At 42.1% G+C, this 21160-nt stretch overlaps 2 protein-coding genes across 19 annotated transcripts; both read left to right on the forward strand.

Moving 5' to 3' along the window:
• Positions 1-1541: 1541 nt before the first annotated feature.
• Positions 1542-4630, forward strand: pih1d1 (PIH1 domain containing 1). Its single transcript, XM_072443565.1, has 10 exons — positions 1542-1670; positions 1800-1857; positions 1978-2166; positions 2595-2656; positions 3447-3528; positions 3605-3701; positions 3953-3976; positions 4053-4131; positions 4308-4451; positions 4525-4630. Exons 1-10 carry the CDS (start codon positions 1590-1592, stop codon positions 4558-4560), a joined length of 852 nt encoding a protein of 283 aa, XP_072299666.1. The 5' UTR covers positions 1542-1589; the 3' UTR covers positions 4561-4630.
• Positions 4631-5774: 1144 nt separating this feature from the next.
• On the forward strand, positions 5775-21091 carry tnnt1 (troponin T type 1 (skeletal, slow)). Of its 18 annotated transcripts, XM_072443563.1 has the most exons (20): positions 5801-5847; positions 13274-13301; positions 13381-13400; positions 13476-13505; positions 13928-13939; positions 14263-14283; positions 14829-14858; positions 15190-15210; positions 15508-15528; positions 16350-16370; positions 16563-16586; positions 16771-16792; positions 16867-16927; positions 19716-19832; positions 19975-20052; positions 20249-20359; positions 20428-20537; positions 20661-20751; positions 20822-20862; positions 20933-21091. In XM_072443563.1, the coding sequence occupies exons 2-20, from the start codon at positions 13276-13278 to the stop codon at positions 20976-20978; spliced, it is 903 nt and encodes a 300-aa protein (XP_072299664.1). In that variant the 5' UTR covers positions 5801-5847; positions 13274-13275; the 3' UTR covers positions 20979-21091. The 18 variants fall into 18 exon arrangements, with proteins under 18 accessions (XP_072299649.1, XP_072299650.1, XP_072299652.1 ...); XM_072443548.1 differs by lacking the exon at positions 13928-13939 and having other exon boundaries at positions 5775-5847; XM_072443549.1 differs by lacking the exons at positions 13928-13939; positions 14829-14858 and having other exon boundaries at positions 5775-5847.
• Positions 21092-21160: the final 69 nt, after the last annotated feature.

The following is a 21160-nucleotide window of genomic DNA, read 5'->3' on the forward strand; positions in this document are numbered from 1 at the left end:
TGTGTATAATTAATAAAATGTCTCCAAGCGTGACCTCAAATCTGTGTTTTATCTCATTAACAAGCACTGGTGTTAATTCTTCTCATCTTATTTGACAGTTCTGGTATTTGGTTTGTGATCTGTGCAGCTGTGCTCGTGCCCTGGGAACCTCTGATCTGGACTGAGTGGTCTCAATAGCTACGGCTTGTCTCCATGATTGGCGAAAGTTGAAGTGTCCAATGAAGCATACAAAAAACGCCCAGCAGGCTCGTGTGACCAATAGGGTTCAACTGAAAACTTCACTGTTGAATGACGCTGATCGGATCTGCAGTTTTTGCTTATCCCGAACGCGCCTGCTGTCAGCTGCTGTCAGCTACTGAACAGCTGAATGAAGGCTCCCACTATTCATCCTCACAGAGTGCACACTGTGCCCTCTGCGCTGATGTTCTTATGTACGGAAGCTCATTGTATTCAGATTTTTTTTTATCTCGTAATAACGAGTTTCGAGATGATTATCTTGTTATTTCGAGATAATTTTCGAAATTATGAGATTTTTTTTTTGCCGTCATCTCTCTGCTGCACCACCAAAGTCAGAAAAACCGACCAATGCAATGGAAAGATATACACAAAATATCTATCCCAGCAATTTCCTTATTGATAACATGATAGACATTTCTACTTACTGAACTTTTGCCAAAAAGAAGTAAAAACTAAAACATCTCTTTTAACGAGTCTTTCAACATAAGAATAAAGATCTGGAATATATAGTCAATCTTACGGAGCCTCGCAAGTGACATCAGCGAAATATTATTATTTTTTTTTCCATATTTTTTTATTTTTATTTCTATTTTTTAAATCATGTTCCCACGAGATGATTATCACGTTCCCACGAGATGATTAAAAAAATAATAATATGGAAAATATAATATTTTGCTGATGTCACTTGCGGGGCTCTGTACAATCTGCTGATTTTATTAGAAAAAAACACATCCTCTAAAATGAAATCCCCCTTCAAGTTACTGGTATATGATTTGCACAATTTGCACAACAAGCTCCTTAAATATGGGCTGGAACAAAAAAAATCTATAAAAACACTAGAAGTATATGGGACATTTTTCAATCCATCTTAATTGTAGCATGTTACTCTTTGTATTACAAACCTCAACCCTGGGCACTGTACTCTGTCGTGTTCATTATAGTGCATTATAGTCTGTCAATGTTTGTGTTGCTTTATGTCAATAAAACAAAACAAAAAAATGAGCCTTTCTGACCATGGTCCACACATTCCTGCCGCTAGAGGGCGGTAACGCGCCGTCAGGTGGTTTCCAACCGCCTAAAACAAAAAAGAAGAAGTTTGCTGCCAGACTCATACTCCGAAGAGGTAAACGTTTATTATAAGAAGTTTTATGGCACAAAATCAATTTGAAACCAAGTCCAAAACAAAAACAAGCTTCGGATTGCACTTTGTAATGTGGGTTGTGCTTTACTAACGTGGTTGTGCTGCGTATTTGATCTTAAGCTAACGCTTCTCTTCCAAAGTAGAACTGCACAGTTTATTTAACCAGACAAACATTTGACTTAACATTTAAGTTCCGTGAATCCTCGTCGTCATGACTACGGACTCCTCACTTCTGACCTCTGAGCTGGAGCTCCAGCAGCAGGAGGAGCTGTACCAGCAGATGCTCCTGCAGGTGAGGATGTAGTCACTATAAGTCACTATACACGTTACTATACGATGGTGATCATTGATTTTTTTTACACTAAACAATTTATATACTAATATATAAATACATTATAATAAACGTGTATCTTTTGATCAGACAATGGGCAAAATTCAGGAGGAAATGCCAGACTCTAGAGTTATAAGACCACAGCCAGGTAAGTGGTAGTTCTTCCTTTGTCCTTTGTATAATTTTCACTATGATTTATTTGAAATATGTGTGTTTGTTCAATTGAAACCTACACTGATATACTAAACTCTTTTGCATCTTGTACCAGGCATGTGCATCAAGACAGCAATAGAGCCATCAAAGCAGAAGGTTTTCATTAACATCTGTCAGTCAAACTCGGTCCCGCCCCCTCCAGACCTGTCCCGGGACGAGCTGGTGGAACTGCTCCAGTCTGAGGACCCCAGTGGATTTAGAGTTCCTATGAGTCTCGGAGAGCCCCACTCAGAAACTGATAACAGTACGGATATTACATCTTCTGCAAATAGTTTCAACAGCAGATTTCTCTCCACATGCCCACAATACTGTATTGTCCTGCATTTGAGGCTTGAGTGCTATGAAAATGTAAATTTTCACTTACCCCCGATCTCTTCCTTACAATTATTCATGCAATTATCACATGTATCGTACAAAAATGTTACATAGCTACAGAAAAATAAACATTAGCTGCGTGCCACAGTGAAAGAGGCAGAGTTGCTCAGTTCTGGATGGGTATTTAGATTTTAGTCCAAATTAATTCAGTGGAAGATTAAACATTCATAAAAAAAATAATTTTGGGCTGATCTAAACTTTACCTTCAGACAGCAGTTTTATTTAACTTAAAGTGTATGTTATTGAATAACATGTTACATGAGTGAGTTGTAACTTTGTTTGTCTTGTGTGTGTCAGACTCTCAGGGCTGCTCTGCGTATGACGTGGTCATAAACCAGGACTTCTTCCAGACCTGTCAGGTGTGTACTTTTTATTATATTTTAACAAAATCTAATCAAAGCAATGTGTGTATCAACATTTATTTTTATTTATAATGTCACATTTACACTGTCACACACTGTTGATCATAATTAACATCTGATGATGATGAACAGCTATTTATATTAAAATAAAATCCTATGCTTAGTTATACAACTGTCGGCTTCTAATATAACTGAGTAAAACAAGACAGGATCGTGGTCGTGTAGATCACAATAATTTATTCCTTACAATTACAAAACTAACAGATTAAAACACGCCAGTCCCTCAAGTTCCCCCAGACCGTCTGCCCCGGCGCTCTGGGTGCTCTCTCACACACAAAAGGGTGTGTGTGTTTGTGCGTGTGTGTGTGTGTGTGTGTGTGTGTGTGTGTGTGTGTGTGTGTGTGTGTGTGTGTGTGTGTGTGTGTGTGTGTGTGTGTGTGTGTGTGTGTGTGTGTGTGTGTGTGTGTGTGTGTGTGTGTGTGTGTGTGTGTGTGTGTGTGTGTGTGTGTGTGTGTGTGTGTGTGTGTGTGTGTGTGTGTGTGTGTGTGTGTGTGTGTGTGTGTGTGTGTGTGTGTGTGTGTGTGTGTGTGTGCGTGCGTGCGTGCGCGCGCGCGCGCGCGCGCGCGCGTGTGTGTCCAGTATGCATAACAATGAAAGGTTTCTTAATGCATTTCAATATTAAATGAATTAACCAGCTCTAGTATGAAACCTTAGTAGACATACTAGACTGATGTATTCTTATTATAAGTATAACATCAGGTAAAATAGTATTTGTATGTGATTGCAGAAGGATCCTCTCTTTCAGCAGTTTATTATCCTAGTGTCTGTGGAGGGTTTGGAAAATAAGTACGGCCTGGAGCTGAGCAGAGGTGCGCACACTCTGTCTATCTGCAGATCTGGGTTTATCATAAAGGCTAATCATGTTTATGTTTCTCCCTCCAACAGACTGGAAAGTCTTAAAGAACAGGAAGTTTCTGGGTTCCATTGGAGAGCAGAGTATTCGGACAAAGAGCCGCCCGGTCATCCAGGAGCTGCAGCCTCAGTATGTCACGGAAAAAAGATAGAGTTTTTAACATAGATAAAATAAAGTCATAATTGAATTGAAAAGCTGTGCCACTGACTCTGAAACCTACCGGAACCAAACACAATAAAGCCTTTTCTATCGTAATGAATGCAAGTATAAAGTTTTATATCTGAAAGAAAGAAGAAGAAGAAAAATTGCTTAACAATAAATATATGATAATAAAAATATTTGTATGCATTTCTAATATTTTTGTCTGCTTGTTTCGTCAGGGAGAGCCTGACTGCTACCAAAAGGTACATTTGCTGTTTAAATGTCTCTACAAAGCACTCGTTGTACTTTCTTGATGGTGGTGATATTCTGTGTCCTCAGACCCGAGTTCACGTTGCTGGTGGAGCCCCCTGCTGGAGAGGCACAGTACCTCATAGCAGAGATAAAGCTTCCTGGAATAGTAAGGAAAAACACTCTCAAACAATCCAATAATAATGTGGTGGTTTGAGGTTGCTAGAGGATGAAAAAGTACCATGACCTCAATATACATCCCTAAGTTAATACTACTCACTTGTAATTAACTACTCATTTGTTCTATCATCTACTCATTTAGTTTGACTAACGCTCTTTGATCAGACCTCAGCTCGCTCTCTGCTGCTGGACGTGGGAGAGGACAGACTGGTTCTGAATGCCCGGCCTTCTCTGTACCACTTGGACATCTTCCACCCTTTTCTGGTGGAGCAGGACAGCAGCATGGCCCAGTACAACACCACCACTCAAGTACATCCAAATACAATCAGACAGACAAATCTACTTTTCATACATGAATGACACCAAGTCTCTTCTTTTCCAGATCCTTACAATTACTCTGCCTGTTGCATCTTCATAATGGAAATATTTTCTGCATATTTATTGTTTATATAGTAATAAACTGATTTTTTTTTCAAACATTGTTTGCATATTTCTATAAAAATGAGTCCATTGTAGCAGGTTTAAAATTTCAACTAGAGTTACATAAACTAGATGGTTTGTGTAAAGTATGGCACCAATTTTTGAAAGAATAAAATGTGTAATTGTGGAATTTCTCATGAATTTAGAGCTGCCAATTGTCTATTTCTCCCTCTCAAATTCCTCCATGTCGCATAGTTAAACTGCTTTTCACAAGACTACTTTTTAATCTATAATATTTTTGTCAGTTATAATTGAGCATTTACCATTATAGTAAATACAGGTATAATTTTCTTTGTGTTAAAACATCTTATAGTCAGTGTGGTGATGGTGGTTGTAAATGCATAAGCTATTTGAACTTGATGTGAAATACATTTATAGGTATGGATAATACTATGAGTACAATTTTATAATAACTACACCTAAACTTTGCCTTGGTAAACCTTAAATAAATAGTTGAATAGTTTATCAATGATTTAAGTAGTTAGTAAGCTTGATGTCTTTGTTCATTCTTCATTAAGCCTAATCAAAGTGTAGTTCTCTAAGTGTTACCTTATTTTGTACTTTCTTCTACATTGTGCACTACATAGATAGCCTATCTATACTATCAATAGCCACTATTATGCAAAAAAACATGAAAATATATCGAAAAATACATCTGCACTTTCATACTGGCCACTTCAAATTGGTTAGTACTTCTTAAATGTGAATAAACTCAGTGACCAGTGAGTAAATCCAATCGCTTGGTTAGTAGAAACATATTCTTGATTTGTATATTGACTTCTATAATCTACTCGCTTCTATATACCATAGATCATCAGACCTTTAATCTACAGCTATCTGAAGATCATATGGAATTTAATCAACTATTACAGTTGTGGGTTTGTGTGAATACTGTCTTTGATCTGGTCAGTCTTCTTCTCTGTCCCGTGTGCAGTTGGTGTCTGGTGGTAGCCGTGCATTTGTCCAGTGAGATCATCCCTCTGTTCTTGCCTGATCCCAGAGGCTGCTCGTCTTTCTAATCCACATGTGGCCCCTGGCCCTTCAGCCACGCTCTCAGTTATTCTGGTAATGTATAACCGTTATATCCCTGCTTACGCACACACCAGCGCTGCTCCCACATTTAGTATAAAACCCCTGGCTCCACACTATAGTCATTCTCCAGTCTGCCACTGTCCCCGTGTCCCCGTGTCCCTGTGTCCCTGTTGTACTCGTCACTCCACCGCAGGTACGTCTCTGTATGTGTCTGTCATTAATGTAATCATTAAAACATGTTTCTTAATGGACAGAAAATGCATAATAAACTATGCATTTTTAAATTATGTGTGTTTAACATTGTAACATCTATGACAACTGTTGATTACAATCAAAATGGCTTGAAAGGTTAATTTGGTGAGAGAACACTTACTTACATAGATAGAGACAGTTGTGGAAAGTAAAGTTGCTTAAATGTACAAGTCCTGCTGCTAGATTTGCATTCAAGTAAAAACGCATATAAATAATACTTAAACAAAATAATGTTTTAATATTATTTACATTTGTTCTTTGTACAAATCCTGATTATTTAAACTGTTAAAAGCTGCATGAAGTTGTTTTGAATGGCAATCCGCATATTCTCTGTCAGGGGTTTGTCAGTAGAGGAAGGCAAGTTTATTTGTAGAGCACATTTCATACACAAGGCAATTCAAAGTGCTTCACACAGCAGGAAAAAAATAATTCAAATCACAAAGAAATTACAGAAATCACAAAACAGTTTAAGAAATAAAAGAGAAGAATGCAAAGAAAAATCCTTTCAGTCATATGCACAGCTAAACAAAACCGTTTTTAGCTTAGATTTGAACATTGTCAGAGTAGAACCTGTCTCACATCTTCAGGAAGACTGTTCCAGATTTTAGCTGCATAAAACTGAAACACATGTTTAGTCCTGACTCTGGCACCAGCAGGAGGCCGGTCCATGTTTAGTCCTGACTCTGGGCACCAGCAGGAGGCCAGTCCATGTTTAGTCCTGACTCTGGCACCAGCAGGAGGCCGGTCCATGTTTAGTCCTGACTTTGGGCACCAGCAGGAGGCCGGCCCATGTTTAGTCCTGACTCTGGCACCAGCAGGAGGCCGGTCCATGTTTAGTCCTGACTTTGGGCACCAGCAGGAGGCCGGTCCATGTTTAGTCCTGACTCTGGCACCAGCAGGAGGCCGGTCCATGTTTAGTCCTGACTCTGGCACCAGCAGGAGGCCGGTCCATGTTTAGTCCTGACTTTGGGCACCAGCAGGAGGCCGGTCCATGTTTAGTCCTGACTCTGGCACCAGCAGGAGGCCGGTCCATGTTTAGTCCTGACTTTGGGCACCAGCAGGAGGCCGGTCCATGTTTAGTCCTGACTCTGGCACCAGCAGGAGGCCGGTCCATGTTTAGTCCTGACTCTGGCACCAGCAGGAGGCCGGTCCATGTTTAGTCCTGACTCTGGCACCAGCAGGAGGCCGGTCCATGTTTAGTCCTGACTCTGGGCACCAGCAGGAGGCCGGTCCATGTTTAGTCCTGACTCTGGCACCAGCAGGAGGCCGGTTCATGTTTAGTCCTGACTCTGGCACCAGCAGGAGGCCGGTTCATGTTTAGTCCTGACTCTGGCACCAGCAGGAGGCCGGTCCATGTTTAGTCCTGACTCTGGCATCAGCAGGAGGCCGGTCCATGTTTAGTCCTGACTCTGGCACCAGCAGGAGGCCGGTCCATGTTTAGTCCTGACTCTGGCACCAGCAGGAGGCCGGTCCATGTTTAGTCCTGACTCTGGGCACCAGCAGGAGGCCGGTCCATGTTTAGTCCTGACTCTGGCACCAGCAGGAGGCCGGTTCATGTTTAGTCCTGACTCTGGCACCAGCAGGAGGCCGGTCCATGTTTAGTCCTGACTCTGGCACCAGCAGGAGGCCGGTCCATGTTTAGTCCTGACTCTGGCACCAGCAGGAGGCCGGTCCCTGAGGTCCTCAGAGTCCGAGATGGTTCATATGTCACTAACATGCCCAAGATGTACTTTGGTGCTAGGCCATGGAGAGACTTGTACACAAGCAGAGCTGCTTTAAAGTCTCTTCTCTGAGCTACAGGGGGCAGTGCAGAGACTTGAGAACAGGACTAATGTGATGGTACTTCCTGGTTCTAGTCAGGACTAATGTGATGGTACTTCCTGGTTCTAGTCAGGACTAATGTGATGGTACTTCCTGGTTCTAGTCAGGACTAATGTGATGGTACTTCCTGGTTCTAGTCAGGGCTAATGTGATGGTACTTCCTGGTTCTAGTCAGGACTAATGTGATGGTACTTCCTGGTTCTAGTCAGGACTAATGTGATAGTACTTCCTGGTTCTAGTCAGGACTAATGTGATGGTACTTCCTGGTTCTAGTCAGGACTAATGTGATGGTACTTCCTGGTTCTAGTCAGGACTAATGTGATGGTACTTCCTGGTTCTAGTCAGGACTAATGTGATGGTACTTCCTGGTTCTAGTCAGGGCTAATGTGATGGTACTTCCTGGTTCTAGTCAGGACTAATGTGATGGTACTTCCTGGTTCTAGTCAGGACTAATGTGATAGTACTTCCTGGTTCTAGTCAGGACTAATGTGATGGTACTTCCTGGTTCTAGTCAGGACTAATGTGATGGTACTTCCTGGTTCTAGTCAGGTCTAATGTGATAGTACTTCCTGGTTCTAGTCAGGACTAATGTGATGGTACTTCCTGGTTCTAGTCAGGACTAATGTGATGGTACTTCCTGGTTCTAGTCAGGTCTAATGTGATAGTACTTCCTGGTTCTAGTCAGGACTAATGTGATGGTACTTCCTGGTTCTAGTCAGGACTAATGTGATGGTACTTCCTGGTTCTAGTCAGGTCTAATGTGATGGTACTTCCTGGTTCTAGTCAGGACTAATGTGATGGTACTTCCTGGTTCTAGTCAGGACTAATGTGATGGTACTTCCTGGTTCTAGTCAGGACTAATGTGATGGTACTTCCTGGTTCTAGTCAGGACTAATGTGATGGTACTTCCTGGTTCTAGTCAGGACTAATGTGATGGTACTTCCTGGTTCTAGTCAGGTCTAATGTGATAGTACTTCCTGGTTCTAGTCAGGACTAATGTGATGGTACTTCCTGGTTCTAGTCAGGACTAATGTGATGGTACTTCCTGGTTCTAGTCAGGACTAATGTGATGGTACTTCCTGGTTCTAGTCAGGACTAATGTGATGGTACTTCCTGGTTCTAGTCAGGACTAATGTGATGGTACTTCCTGGTTCTAGTCAGGACTAATGTGATGGTACTTCCTGGTTCTAGTCAGGACTAATGTGATGGTACTTCCTGGTTCTAGTCAGGACTAATGTGATGGTACTTCCTGGTTCTAGTCAGGACTAATGTGATGGTACTTCCTGGTTCTAGTCAGGGCTAATGTGATGGTACTTCCTGGTTCTAGTCAGGACTAATGTGATGGTACTTCCTGGTTCTAGTCAGGACTAATGTGATAGTACTTCCTGGTTCTAGTCAGGACTAATGTGATGGTACTTCCTGGTTCTAGTCAGGACTAATGTGATGGTACTTCCTGGTTCTAGTCAGGTCTAATGTGATAGTACTTCCTGGTTCTAGTCAGGACTAATGTGATGGTACTTCCTGGTTCTAGTCAGGACTAATGTGATGGTACTTCCTGGTTCTAGTCAGGTCTAATGTGATAGTACTTCCTGGTTCTAGTCAGGACTAATGTGATGGTACATCCTGGTTCTAGTCAGGACTAATGTGATGGTACTTCCTGGTTCTAGTCAGGACTAATGTGATGGTACTTCCTGGTTCTAGTCAGGACTAATGTGATGGTACTTCCTGGTTCTAGTCAGGACTAATGTGATGGTACTTCCTGGTTCTAGTCAGGACTAATGTGATGGTACTTCCTGGTTCTAGTCAGGACTAATGTGATGGTACTTCCTGGTTCTAGTCAGGACTAATGTGATGGTACTTCCTGGTTCTAGTCAGGACTAATGTGATGGTACTTCCTGGTTCTGGTCAGGACTAATGTGATCATACTTCCTGGTTCTGGTCAGGACCCGAGCAGCAGCGTTCTGGATGTACTGCAGTTGTTTTACAGCTCGTTTGGAGAGGCCAGTGAGCAGGCCGTTACAGTAGTCTAATCTACTGGAGACAAACTCATGGATAAGTCTCTTCAAATCTGGTTTTGACACAATATTTTTGATTTTGGCAATGTTTTTTAGATGGTAAAAAGCTGCTGATGTTATTGATTTGATGTGGCTGTTAAAGGTCAAGTCTGAGTCCATTATTAGCCCCAGATTTCTAACTTGATTTGTAGGTTTTAGAGCGAGACTCTGGAGGTGACCACTAGGAAGGAGCAGAGAAAGCAGAAAGACAACTGGATTGGCACGATTTAAACTTGTGTAGTGTCTCCCATTTTAAATGTAGCTAATTACATTGCATGGCAAGAAGTATTTTCAAATACAAAGTGCAGTTTAAAAAAGCCAAAAAAGTATACACTTTCCCCAAAAAGTTACCGGTGCTCAATTTCAGTAACTTGAATATATGAATGTTATAATATTATGATTAGTTACTTTCCAGCCATGGATAGAGCCGTTCTGCACAATAACCTTAATATCATTACATTGACACATCTGCTTTATCCATTCTTCAATGCCACTGGACATCACAGTACAGCGCTCACACACACTGAGAATCAAACCAGGATCATCTGATGTTCTTGGTCTTAAATGATCCTTATCCATCTCCCAAAAAGAGGCACAAACCAGAGCATCAAGGAGCAAAAGGATACTATTTTATATAGACAGCCTATCTGTGAGATGAATTATTTCAGTGTAAGTATTATTCTTGATGATAATACTTTCTAAACATTAATGGAGCTTTTTTTAAAACGTTAATTTACTCCTATCACACACAGATAACTTATTTTGAAACATGTTTAAAAGTCTATGATGTCGGATTGACTAATGTCGTAATCCAGTGTGTTATCCTTAGTTTAAGCTCTCTCAGCTGAGTACAATCATTAGTATCTTAAAGACTATGTTTGGGAACGTCATTGTTGTCTTTGTCTTCTCCGTGGCAACTGCTCTGAATGCTAATAGCATGAGCTCAGGCTCCAGCTAACTTTAGTGCCCTGCTTCAAACAGGTGTCTGCATAACCCAGTGTGGAGTGTGTGGGGCCGTGTTATTGTGTTGTCATCTCATTAGCAGCTCTCCTCAATGAAGCAGCACCTTGTAACGCGCTGTGCTCCGACAGAGAATGTGAAACCAGGAGGAGAACTGCCAAAGAATAAAGGTTTAAATTAATCGTGTTGTAATTTTGGATCAACAAAGTCCAAGTATGCATTTCAAGGTAGCTGCAGGTATCATACTTGATGCCTTTCTTGCTTTATGGGCACTAAAAGAACATTACATTAGACACGTTATCCATACTTGACACCACTGGAGGAAAGGTAGAAGGACATGTATGTGCTGGAGGAGCAGGGATTAACCTTTCCCATCAGCCTGTCCTGGGACAACGGATCTGTCATATTTATATCTATACGCTGTCATATGTTAAGGAATATGCACTGTCCCTTTTAAAAATGAAGAATATTTGGCACACGTTCACTTTCATATTTGTTTACACCAATAAACGGTTCAAACGAGGCATGTCAAATTCCAGGAATGTGTAATAGTGGTAATGGTGTGAGTAACTTATTCAGAATGTCTTCACAAAACATCGAGTAGTGAGAAAACCTTTGGTCATACCACAAATAATACCACCACACACTCCTCAATGTGAAATCAGGGTGTTACAAATATGTTGAATTGTTAGCCCTGCGAACGTGGCATTTGCCTGTAAAAGATATTCATAACCTTCCTAATCAGCCTGAGGAACAGGTCATACATCAAGATGAGACATTTGTCAACACAGGACAATAGCCATGGTAACAGCGTCATGTCTATTCTTTATGTCCTATGCCGTTACACACATGTCCTTGACTAAAATTATCTGAGCTGCAGCTGATGACTCTGACTTGGTGGAACTTGAATCATGTCCAGAATCCCTGGACAGATTCAGTCCTCACCCTTTAGTTTAACTGACAGTTTCCGAGAGGACTGGCCTGTGATCCCAGAGAGGATGAGCAGCTTTCATCAGAGTAAAGCTCTTACATGCCATCATTTCAAATGTTTTGCGTTACACAGTAACATTGTTATACAAATGTAATTTATTGTACTCATAGATTTGCACATTTAGTAGTAACTGGTAGTTAAGTTGAATATTGTCGCTAGAACAGCAAACTAGCTCCGAAGGCCCTTTTGTTTCTTCTGATATGTATTTGTTAGTATTTGTTACAAGTTTATGTTGTTATTTTTCTTCTTCAGGAATAGTAGATTTTGATATATATATATATATATATATATGTGATTTATGTCTGTTAGCTTCCGGGACAATTGCCAGAATGGTCAGGTCAAGTGGCTGTTGACTCAAGAGGATGCGTTCCCCTTTCTCACGCCGGACGCTAAGACGGCCAGAGTTGAGACTAGAAAGCGCTCGAAACATTATCTGCAAACCTGCGTCACATTCTCACCTGTTGCCTCCTCGTCAATCCGAGTCGCTGTGCGTTGCCAGATCTGTCTCAGCCTGGTTTTATATCAGGACAATGGCAGCCCGCAGGCACCATTAATAGCCAGAAGAATGTATGTGCGCGTGCCTTTGAATGTTCACAGAGATTTATGGCAGGGCATGGGGAGTATGTCCACCTGTGATGAGCTGATAGTTTGTCCTGTTAGAGGAGCGGCAGCCAATGAATTTGATCTTGTGCTAATAATAGACATACGTTGAGGACACATAAGTAATATTGTCTTCAAGGAAAAAGCTAAGCACAATTTAACACATACTAGAAAGCTTCCAGCTGAAACATATCCTGTGTAACTGTGCATCAGAATGAACGGGATATGTGCCTGTACAAGCCTTTACTGAGCTTCTAGAGTCGCACAAATGTTAAAGGCCCGTAAAATAACCCTTCTTATTATAGACAGTATGCTTGATAACCTAACAGCAATGTTTAACTCACTTTATTTCTATTATTCTCTCAATTGTAATGGCAAAAATAGGGCAAGGAAGCAAGTTGCTTTGTCTCAACGTTAAGGTGATTTAATCAGGCGTTTCTCTCTCTCTGGTACATCACATGATCAGTTCTCCCCCTCGTCCCAGGTCCTCCTTATTTATACACATTAGTCACATGACCCAACACGAAAGTTGAAAGTTACCGGTCACTCAGGTACAAAGGGGGGAAAGGAACAGGGGTTTCAGGAAGGAGACAGTGGATAACATTTGCATTCATTCAATTCACATGTCCTGCTGTCTTTGTCCTAGAGTGAAACAAAACGGGGAACTTCCTGGTCACTCCAGGAGGTCCAGACATGTACATTTCCAGGCAAAGAGGGGTTGTGTCAGGCTGTGACTAAATAGAATTGAAATGGAATTGACAATTGAAAAAGGCAAAGGGCCAGATTATATTTTTCCACAACACTATGCATTTACCTGTAGGTCTACTGGTCTCAACTACCAGCTATTTGAGCGTTGACTAACCATCTGCACTAATATTTACTGGCTGTAAAAGTGTGTAACACCAACTCTACAATGAATAATGTCATGTGTGTGTTTGCAGCCATGTCGGACGTAGAAGAAGAGTATGAGTGAGTATCTGGGAGTGTCATTCACGTCCATCGTGCTTTTGACAGTTTCTCACGTTTCTCGTTCTTGTTCACGTTTCAGGGAGGAGCAGGCAGAAGAAGGTACGATCAGCTCCGTTTGTGCTGTGTGAAGAATGTATCTTATAATATGTGCTTTGTGTTGCCTTCTTTGTTCAGAAAATGAAGAGGAGGAGTTTGTGGAAGAAGGTGAAAAATAATTGAATTTACATTTTCACAACTTAAATACTTCTTATTCTTTATTGTTTTTTTTTTTTTCCATTTATTTAATATGGACATAGCATTGGACGAACCAGATGCAATGTTTTAAGTGCTATAGCAAAATAAGCTAATTTTCAACACCTGTCCATAGGAGGCTTTTAGAATTAAAACAATGCAACATTTACAGACTATACACAATACATTTCATTTTATACATCACCATGTGCACAGTTCTGTCCTGATTTCAGCCACAGTTTCAAACACCTAATAAAGGTGCTCGTGTCAGTCTGCAGGTTCAAATGTGTGTCTTATCCTAAACCTGTCAATATTTAATCATATGTGTATTTTCATTGAACACTGACTTTCTCATATTGCATTCTTTGTTGCTTATTGGCTGGTCGGGGCGACAGAACCACACCGAGGTACGTCTATGCTACTGTTATATAGTATTTCTGTATGGATCGTTTGAGGTAATACAACACAAATAACACATACAACACTCGTTTAAATAGCCTTTTTTAAGGGCTAAATGCTTGCTGGCTTTAAACTACTACATTTTGCATAAAGGTGTTACTGTGACCGTGGCTTCAGGTGCAACATCAGCCAGTTTCATCCTGTTCTGTCTGCTTTTAGTCTGTTATTCTGCTTTTCTCTCCTGTGTCTCTTGGCTTGGCTGATATCCTACGATGCCCTTCACATTATAACACCTTTGTCCATCATCGCTTGTGTTGACTTTGTGCTTCAGAGCCAGACATCCTGGAGGAAGGTGGGTGACAGCTCTACATCCCTCATGAAACACAAATGTATTATTCAGTGTAGTGTGTGATTATGATGATGTTTGTGTTCTTCTAAAAACTGGTAAGCAAGATTTGAAATGATTGTTACACTAATTTATCCCGTCCAAGTCAAAACACTTAAATAGGGTGTAAAATTTAAGCCTTCCTAGCCATTGTTAAAACTGTAGCTGTGCTGCATTATGGGAAATGCTAGTTTTAAACTTCACTTGGGCTACTGCCTGCTTTTCCTCTGCTTTTCCTCTGCTTTTCCTCTGTTTATCCTCTGCTTTTCCTCTGCTTTTCCTCTGCTTTTCCTCTGTTTATCCTCTGCTTTTCCTCTGCTTTTCCTCTGCTTTTCCTCTGCTTTTCCTCCTCTTTTCCTCTTCTTTTCCTCTTCTTTTCCTCTGCTTCTCCTCTGCTTTTCCTCTTCTTTTCCTCTGCTTATCCTTCTCTTCCTCTCTCCTGTTCCTGATAATCATGATGACCATGATTGTCGTCCCTCTTGGCTCATGCCTGTGTGTGGCTGCTGCTTCAGAGCCAGACGCCCAAGAGGACGGTGTGAACGGTGAGACATGGCACAGACATAAACTTCATTTTGTGCTATTGGAATTTGTTTATTGTTAAAAAGCCCTCATAGCATCATTCAGCACATACTTGCAAAATATCTTTACTTGGCAATTAAATGTATGCTGTAATTTGCATTCTGCTAGAGCAATCATTGTCGGTACTGTTGCTTCAGTCTGTGCTTATTCAAGTTTGGATATTAGTTCACACAGACTTTTCAATGTTCTGCTTTTGTTTATATTCTTCTTTTTGGCATGGCTGGTTCCCATAATGCTCTTCTCACCACATCAACATCAATCTCTGCTTGTGCTGATGTGTGACTGGTGTTTTAGAGCTTGATACGCTGGAAGAAGGTGAGTGATGAACACACAACATTATTTACAGACCGTTAAAACACAAAAAAGGTGCTATATAATTCATTTGTATTAAACCCAGGCGTAAACGTATCTATTGCTTACATATGCTTATTGTCTTTGTGCCATAAAACTACATCTTCCTCTTTAACGCATGCTGGGAAATTGTAGTTTTTCTATTCTACTTTTGCTCTGGTGTCAATCACTGCTTCTGTCTCTTGGCTTGACTGCGTAACCATGACGCTGCTCTCATCATCACTACAATATCCTCCATTTTGGGTCTGGTCTGGGCTTCAGAGCAAGAAGACCAGGTAGAAGGTGAGTTGGAGACGTAGTTACGCTGGGGTACCTGACCATTTTTTTTTTGTAAATGAGGGAATTTTGTGCTTTCTATTGTAAAATCAGCCCTTTGTTTTTGAAATGAGACCTCTGCATGTTAATACATCTGATAATAACGTATTTTAACACTCCAAGAGCCGAAAGCGGCGCTCTGATTGGCTGCGCGGGGTTTGTCCACTACAGCGTCGCACAAGCTGTTCTAAAGCTGTGAATTTGCCTGAAAAGAAATGCATACAAATAGATGGATAGATTTAAACACAATACCTACTTCCTCCTTTTGCAGTTTAAAAATGAGGTACCCCAGCTTTAATGTAACATGTAAAGTCATAGTCCCTGTGTCTGTGGTTTCTTACTGATTCAGGAGAAATGTGATATATGTATAAATAATGCTTCTTTTAAATTTACATCCTGATAGCAGTTGTTTTATTATGACGGAAAATGTACTTTGAAGCATCTTTGTGCTTTTGCTGATGCTGCTGCGTATTTCTCTTGGCTCGGCTGATCATTACTACACTATCCTCCATTTTGGCTCTTGTCACATACAATAGTTTGATTGATTTGGGTTCAAACAGTTCTCGTACCCTCCACAATCCTCCTTCCTGTATTCTCGCTCCGGTATGTATAGATTCTACAGAAGCAGATGTAGGCTCTGATTTAAACCACATCTTCCCACCGTCTCTGGCATGCTGGGAAATGTAGTTTGAAGCGTGTCTGTGTTTCTGTTCTGCTGATGCTGCTTCTGTCTCTTGGCTCTGCTGCTCTCTTCGTCACACGGTGGCTGTGACGCTGCGATGCCTCAGATGAAGACGCACACGAGGAAGGTGAGGAATCAGAGTTGGCACTGGTAGGATTCATTTAGGGCACATATCGAGCTGAAACTACATCTTCCTGTTTCGGTGCATGATGGAGATTGTAGTTTTAAGCAGCTGTTTGTTATCTTTTTCTCATCATCGCTTCTGTCTGGCTGATATCCCATGATGCCCTTCTCCACTTGCTTGCTTGTCTCACTTCAGATCAAGATGCCGTGGAGGAGGAAGGTGAGAGTTGGCCGTTGATGTATTTTGGTTGAATTTCATGTATTTCCTCACCTGTTTTCTCACATTATTGTATATGCTATTTGGGGTGGTTATGGGGATGCTTTTATTGACATCTAAACAGTTCCGAGTTCTTGAGAAAAACACTATGAATGACGGTGCTATATGTTTTTTTTCATTCTTTCAGAAGAGGAACGCCCTCGACCCAAGTATGTGCAGTTTTATAATAATATATCTTATCAGACTGTTGAATCACTTATCACACAATGTTTTGTATCTGAAGACCTTTGGTTCCCAATCTGGCCCCTCCGAAGATTCCAGAAGGAGACAGAGTGGATTTTGATGTAAGTCCAAATAACAGACGCTGCTTTGTTGAGTTCAGACAGACAGAGATTGTGCAGAGTCACAGCACAATACAAAAGGAATAGTGCAAGCATTGAAGGCAAGGCAAGTTTATTTGTAGAGCACATTTTCATACACAAGGCAATTCAAAGTGCTTCACACAGCAGGAAAAATGCATTCAAATCACAAAGAAATTACAGATGCAATAAAATTAACTAATTAAAAACAATTTAAGTCATAAAAGAGAAGAGTGCAAAGAAAATCCTTTCAGTCATATGCACAGCTAAACAAAACTGTTTTTAGCTTAGATTTGAACATTGTCAGAGTAGAACCTGTCTCAAATCAAATCAAATCAATTAATTTTTGTAAGGCCCAAAATCACAACAACAGTTGCCTCTGAGGGCCACAGGGAGAAATGAATCAACAGCGTCTGTGGTGGCGATGGAGTCAGACAATGTCTGTGGTGGCGAGGGACGATGTCCCAGGGTCCTCTGTCCTTAGACTCTCCTTCTCGGCCAGGAATAACTACAAAAAAAACCTCTTTGGGAAAAAAGCGTAGAAACCTGGAGGAGTTCCAGTGAAGGAGAGATCCGACTCTCATAGACGGACACGAGGGAGACTGGAGCTGGAGCCACTCCTCAGGCAGATGAGGGACCGACTGAGGCGAACTGGACCCACTCTTCAGGCAGATGAGGGACCGTCCACACAGGGCAGGGACCACTTCACCAGGGGAGGGGCATCTGGGTCCACAGGTCCATCACGTCATGATGAGATGTCTCACATCTTCAGGAAGACTGTTCCAGATTTTAGCTGCATAAAACTGAAACACAGATTCCCCATGTTTAGTCCTGACTCTGGGCACCAGCAGGAGGCCGGTCCATATTTAGTCCTGACTCTGGCACCAGCAGGAGGCCGGTCCATGTTTAGTCCTGACTCTGGGCACCAGCAGGAGGCCGGTCCATATTTAGTCCTGACTCTGGCACCAGCAGGAGGCCGGTCCATGTTTAGTCCTGACTCTGGCAACAGCAGGAGGCCGGTCCATGTTTAGTCCTGACTCTGGCACCAGCAGGAGGGCGGTCCATGTTTAGTCCTGACTCTGGGCACCAGCAGGAGGCCAGTCCATGTTTAGTCCTGACTCTGGGCACCAGCAGGAGGCCGGTCCATGTTTAGTCCTGACTCTGGGCACCAGCAGGAGGCCGGTCCATGTTTAGTCCTGACTCTGGCACCAGCAGGAGGCCGGTCCATGTTTAGTCCTGACTCTGGCACCAGCAGGAGGCCGGTCCATATTTAGTCCTGACTCTGGCACCAGCAGGAGGCCGGTCCATGTTTAGTCCTGACTCTGGCAACAGCAGGAGGCCGGTCCATGTTTAGTCCTGACTCTGGCACCAGCAGGAGGGCGGTCCATGTTTAGTCCTGACTCTGGGCACCAGCAGGAGGCCAGTCCATGTTTAGTCCTGACTCTGGGCACCAGCAGGAGGCCGGTCCATGTTTAGTCCTGACTCTGGGCACCAGCAGGAGGCCGGTCCATGTTTAGTCCTGACTCTGGCACCAGCAGGAGGCCGGTCCATGTTTAGTCCTGACTCTGGCACCAGCAGGAGGCCGGTCCATGTTTAGTCCTGACTCTGGCACCAGCAGGAGGCCGGTCCATGTTTAGTCCTGACTCTGGCACCAGCAGGAGGCCGGTCCATGTTTAGTCCTGACTCTGGGCACCAGCAGGAGGCCAGTCCATGTTTAGTCCTGACTCTGGCACCAGCAGGAGGCCGGTCCATGTTTAGTCCTGACTCTGGCACCAGCAGGAGGCCGGTCCATGTTTAGTCCTGACTCTGGCACCAGCAGGAGGCCGGTCCATGTTTAGTCCTGACTCTGGCACCAGCAGGAGGCCGGTCCATGTTTAGTCCTGACTCTGGCACCAGCAGGAGGGCAGTCCATGTTTAGTCCTGACTCTGGCACCTGCAGGAGGCCGGTCCATGTTTAGTCCTGACTCTGGCACCAGCAAGAGGCCGGTTCATGTTTAGTCCTGACTCTGGGCACCAGCAGGAGGCCGGTCCCTGAGGTCCTCAGAGTCTGAGATGGTTCATATGGCACTAACATATCCAAGATGTACTTTGGTGCTAGGCCATGGAGAGACTTGTACACCAGCAGAGCTGCTTTAAAGTCTCTTCTCTGAGCCACAGGAGCCAGTGCAGAAACCTGAGTAAATAAAAAAAATAATTGTAGAGAAAACTTTATAGTGACATTGCACCAGTAACATCTTGTATGTCCCTAAACATAATATGTTTAGAGATATATGTGGGACATAAGTGCTGCTTGTCTCTGTGGTATAAAAGTTATCTATCTAAATCATTTTGTTCCCTTCCTCAGACCAGTGTTTGTTGTAGCTTGACATAGTTTCCACTGCTTGTCTGCAATCATCTTTAGCTGCAGACAACAAAACATGTCTGTATGACAACAAAGAAGAAGAATATACTGGCCTGAAGAAACAAGAGCTTCTAGAGTTAAGGAAGACCAAATAAGTCTTTTTGGATATATCTAGTATTTTATTCAGTTACAGTTAGTTTGTTTTTTTAAGTATTCTTACAGTGAGCTGGGTCGCCTCTCCACAGAGCTGACCTGAACCTTGGCCAGGATCTGTCATATGCTTGTTTCCATAGTAATAGATAAGTTAAATGCCATGCCAGGGAACTTTCCAGGCAAAGCAATAACATCCAAAAAAACCTGTAGTTTTCAAACTCACACACATTTTTATATTTTAACATTGACAGAGGATTTGAAGTGTGGTGTTTTGCTCAGGACATCCACAGAAAGCGAATGGAGAAGGACCTGCTGGAGCTGCAGACTCTGATAGAAGTGCACTTTGAGCAGAGGAAGAAGGACGAGGAGGAGCTCATCGGGCTCAAGGACCGAATTGTGAGTTCAAGAGATCTCAAATACATGACAACAAACTGTAACGGAGATGTATTTGACTACCATTTAGCTTATTTCACAATATTATCTGTTTATTCTATATCAGTTGAGCTGAAATGTAATATTCATACACTGCTGTGTCCAGGAGAATCGCCGGTCAGAAAGAGCTGAGATTCAGCGAGTGCGGGCAGAAAAAGAGAAGGACCGGCAAAACAGGATTGCTGTAAGTTCTCTACTAAAATTCTTCCCAAAAATACGATTATATTTTTTTTGTTTTGCCCTCGTCCTCACCACATTTGACTGATAATGACTGAGGAGCGGTTTTAGAGATCCTTGAGGTCTATACTATATATTAAGACGTGTAAATCATCATTATCAGTGTTCTTAAAATGACATTTCAATTCAATTCAAATATTCAGGAGGAGCGCCACAGGAAAGAGGAAGAGGAGGCCAAGAAGAAGGCAGATGATGACGCCAAGAAGAAGAAAGTGTTGTCTGGCATGTCCAACTTTGGGGGCTTTCTGGCGAAGGTGTGATCTGTTCTTATGACTATTGTTAATGTGAGAAACACGATGTCAATAATGTGCGTGTGGTGCAGGCTGAGACGAGGAGGGGAAAGCGTTTGACAGGAAAAGAATCCAAGATGAAGACTTTGACCGAGAGACGACAGCCACTGAACGTCGACAACGAGAGAGAGGACGCGCTCAGGTAAAGCCGGCGTATGATTATGGTCAAGCAGACTATGATAAAGCTGTGAGAGAATATGAACTTATTACAGCATCTCTCCACATTTCATTTAGATGCACAGATTTATTTTATTTTGTTTTCTAGGCAAAAGGCCCAGGAGATGTGGGATTGGATCTACCAGTTGGAGTCTGAGAAGTTTGACTACATGGAGCACATGAAGCATCAGAAATATGAAGTATGAGAAAGCATTTGACTCACTTTTATAAACGTGACATTTATGTTTATGGTCTTTGTTTTTCGTGTAGATCGTCGTGCTACTGAACAGAATCCAACACGCCCAGAAATTGTAAGTAAACGTTCACAAATCATGTTGTTTTTTCCCTTCTACAATCACATCTCATCTTGTGTGTTCACAGTAAAAAGGGCCATGGCAAAGGGAAGGTGGGCGGGCGCTGGAAGTAAACAACCGTAAAGAAGAAAATGACTTGAGTTAAATGCTTTAAAAACAATCGGAAATAAGAATTTATGGCAGATATTTGTGACCTTTCATAGGAATAAATAATATGTAATAGACAGACTGCTTGTTTTTTGTCACTAACTAAGCCATCATTACAGCCAATGGCGTCCTCTAGTGGCCATATTAT

Source organism: Eucyclogobius newberryi, unplaced genomic scaffold (assembly GCF_026437365.1).
Source record: "Eucyclogobius newberryi isolate DKJ021-1_F unplaced genomic scaffold, fEucNew1.0.hap1 SCAF_13, whole genome shotgun sequence".
Taxonomy (NCBI): Eukaryota; Metazoa; Chordata; class Actinopteri; order Gobiiformes; family Gobiidae; genus Eucyclogobius; species Eucyclogobius newberryi.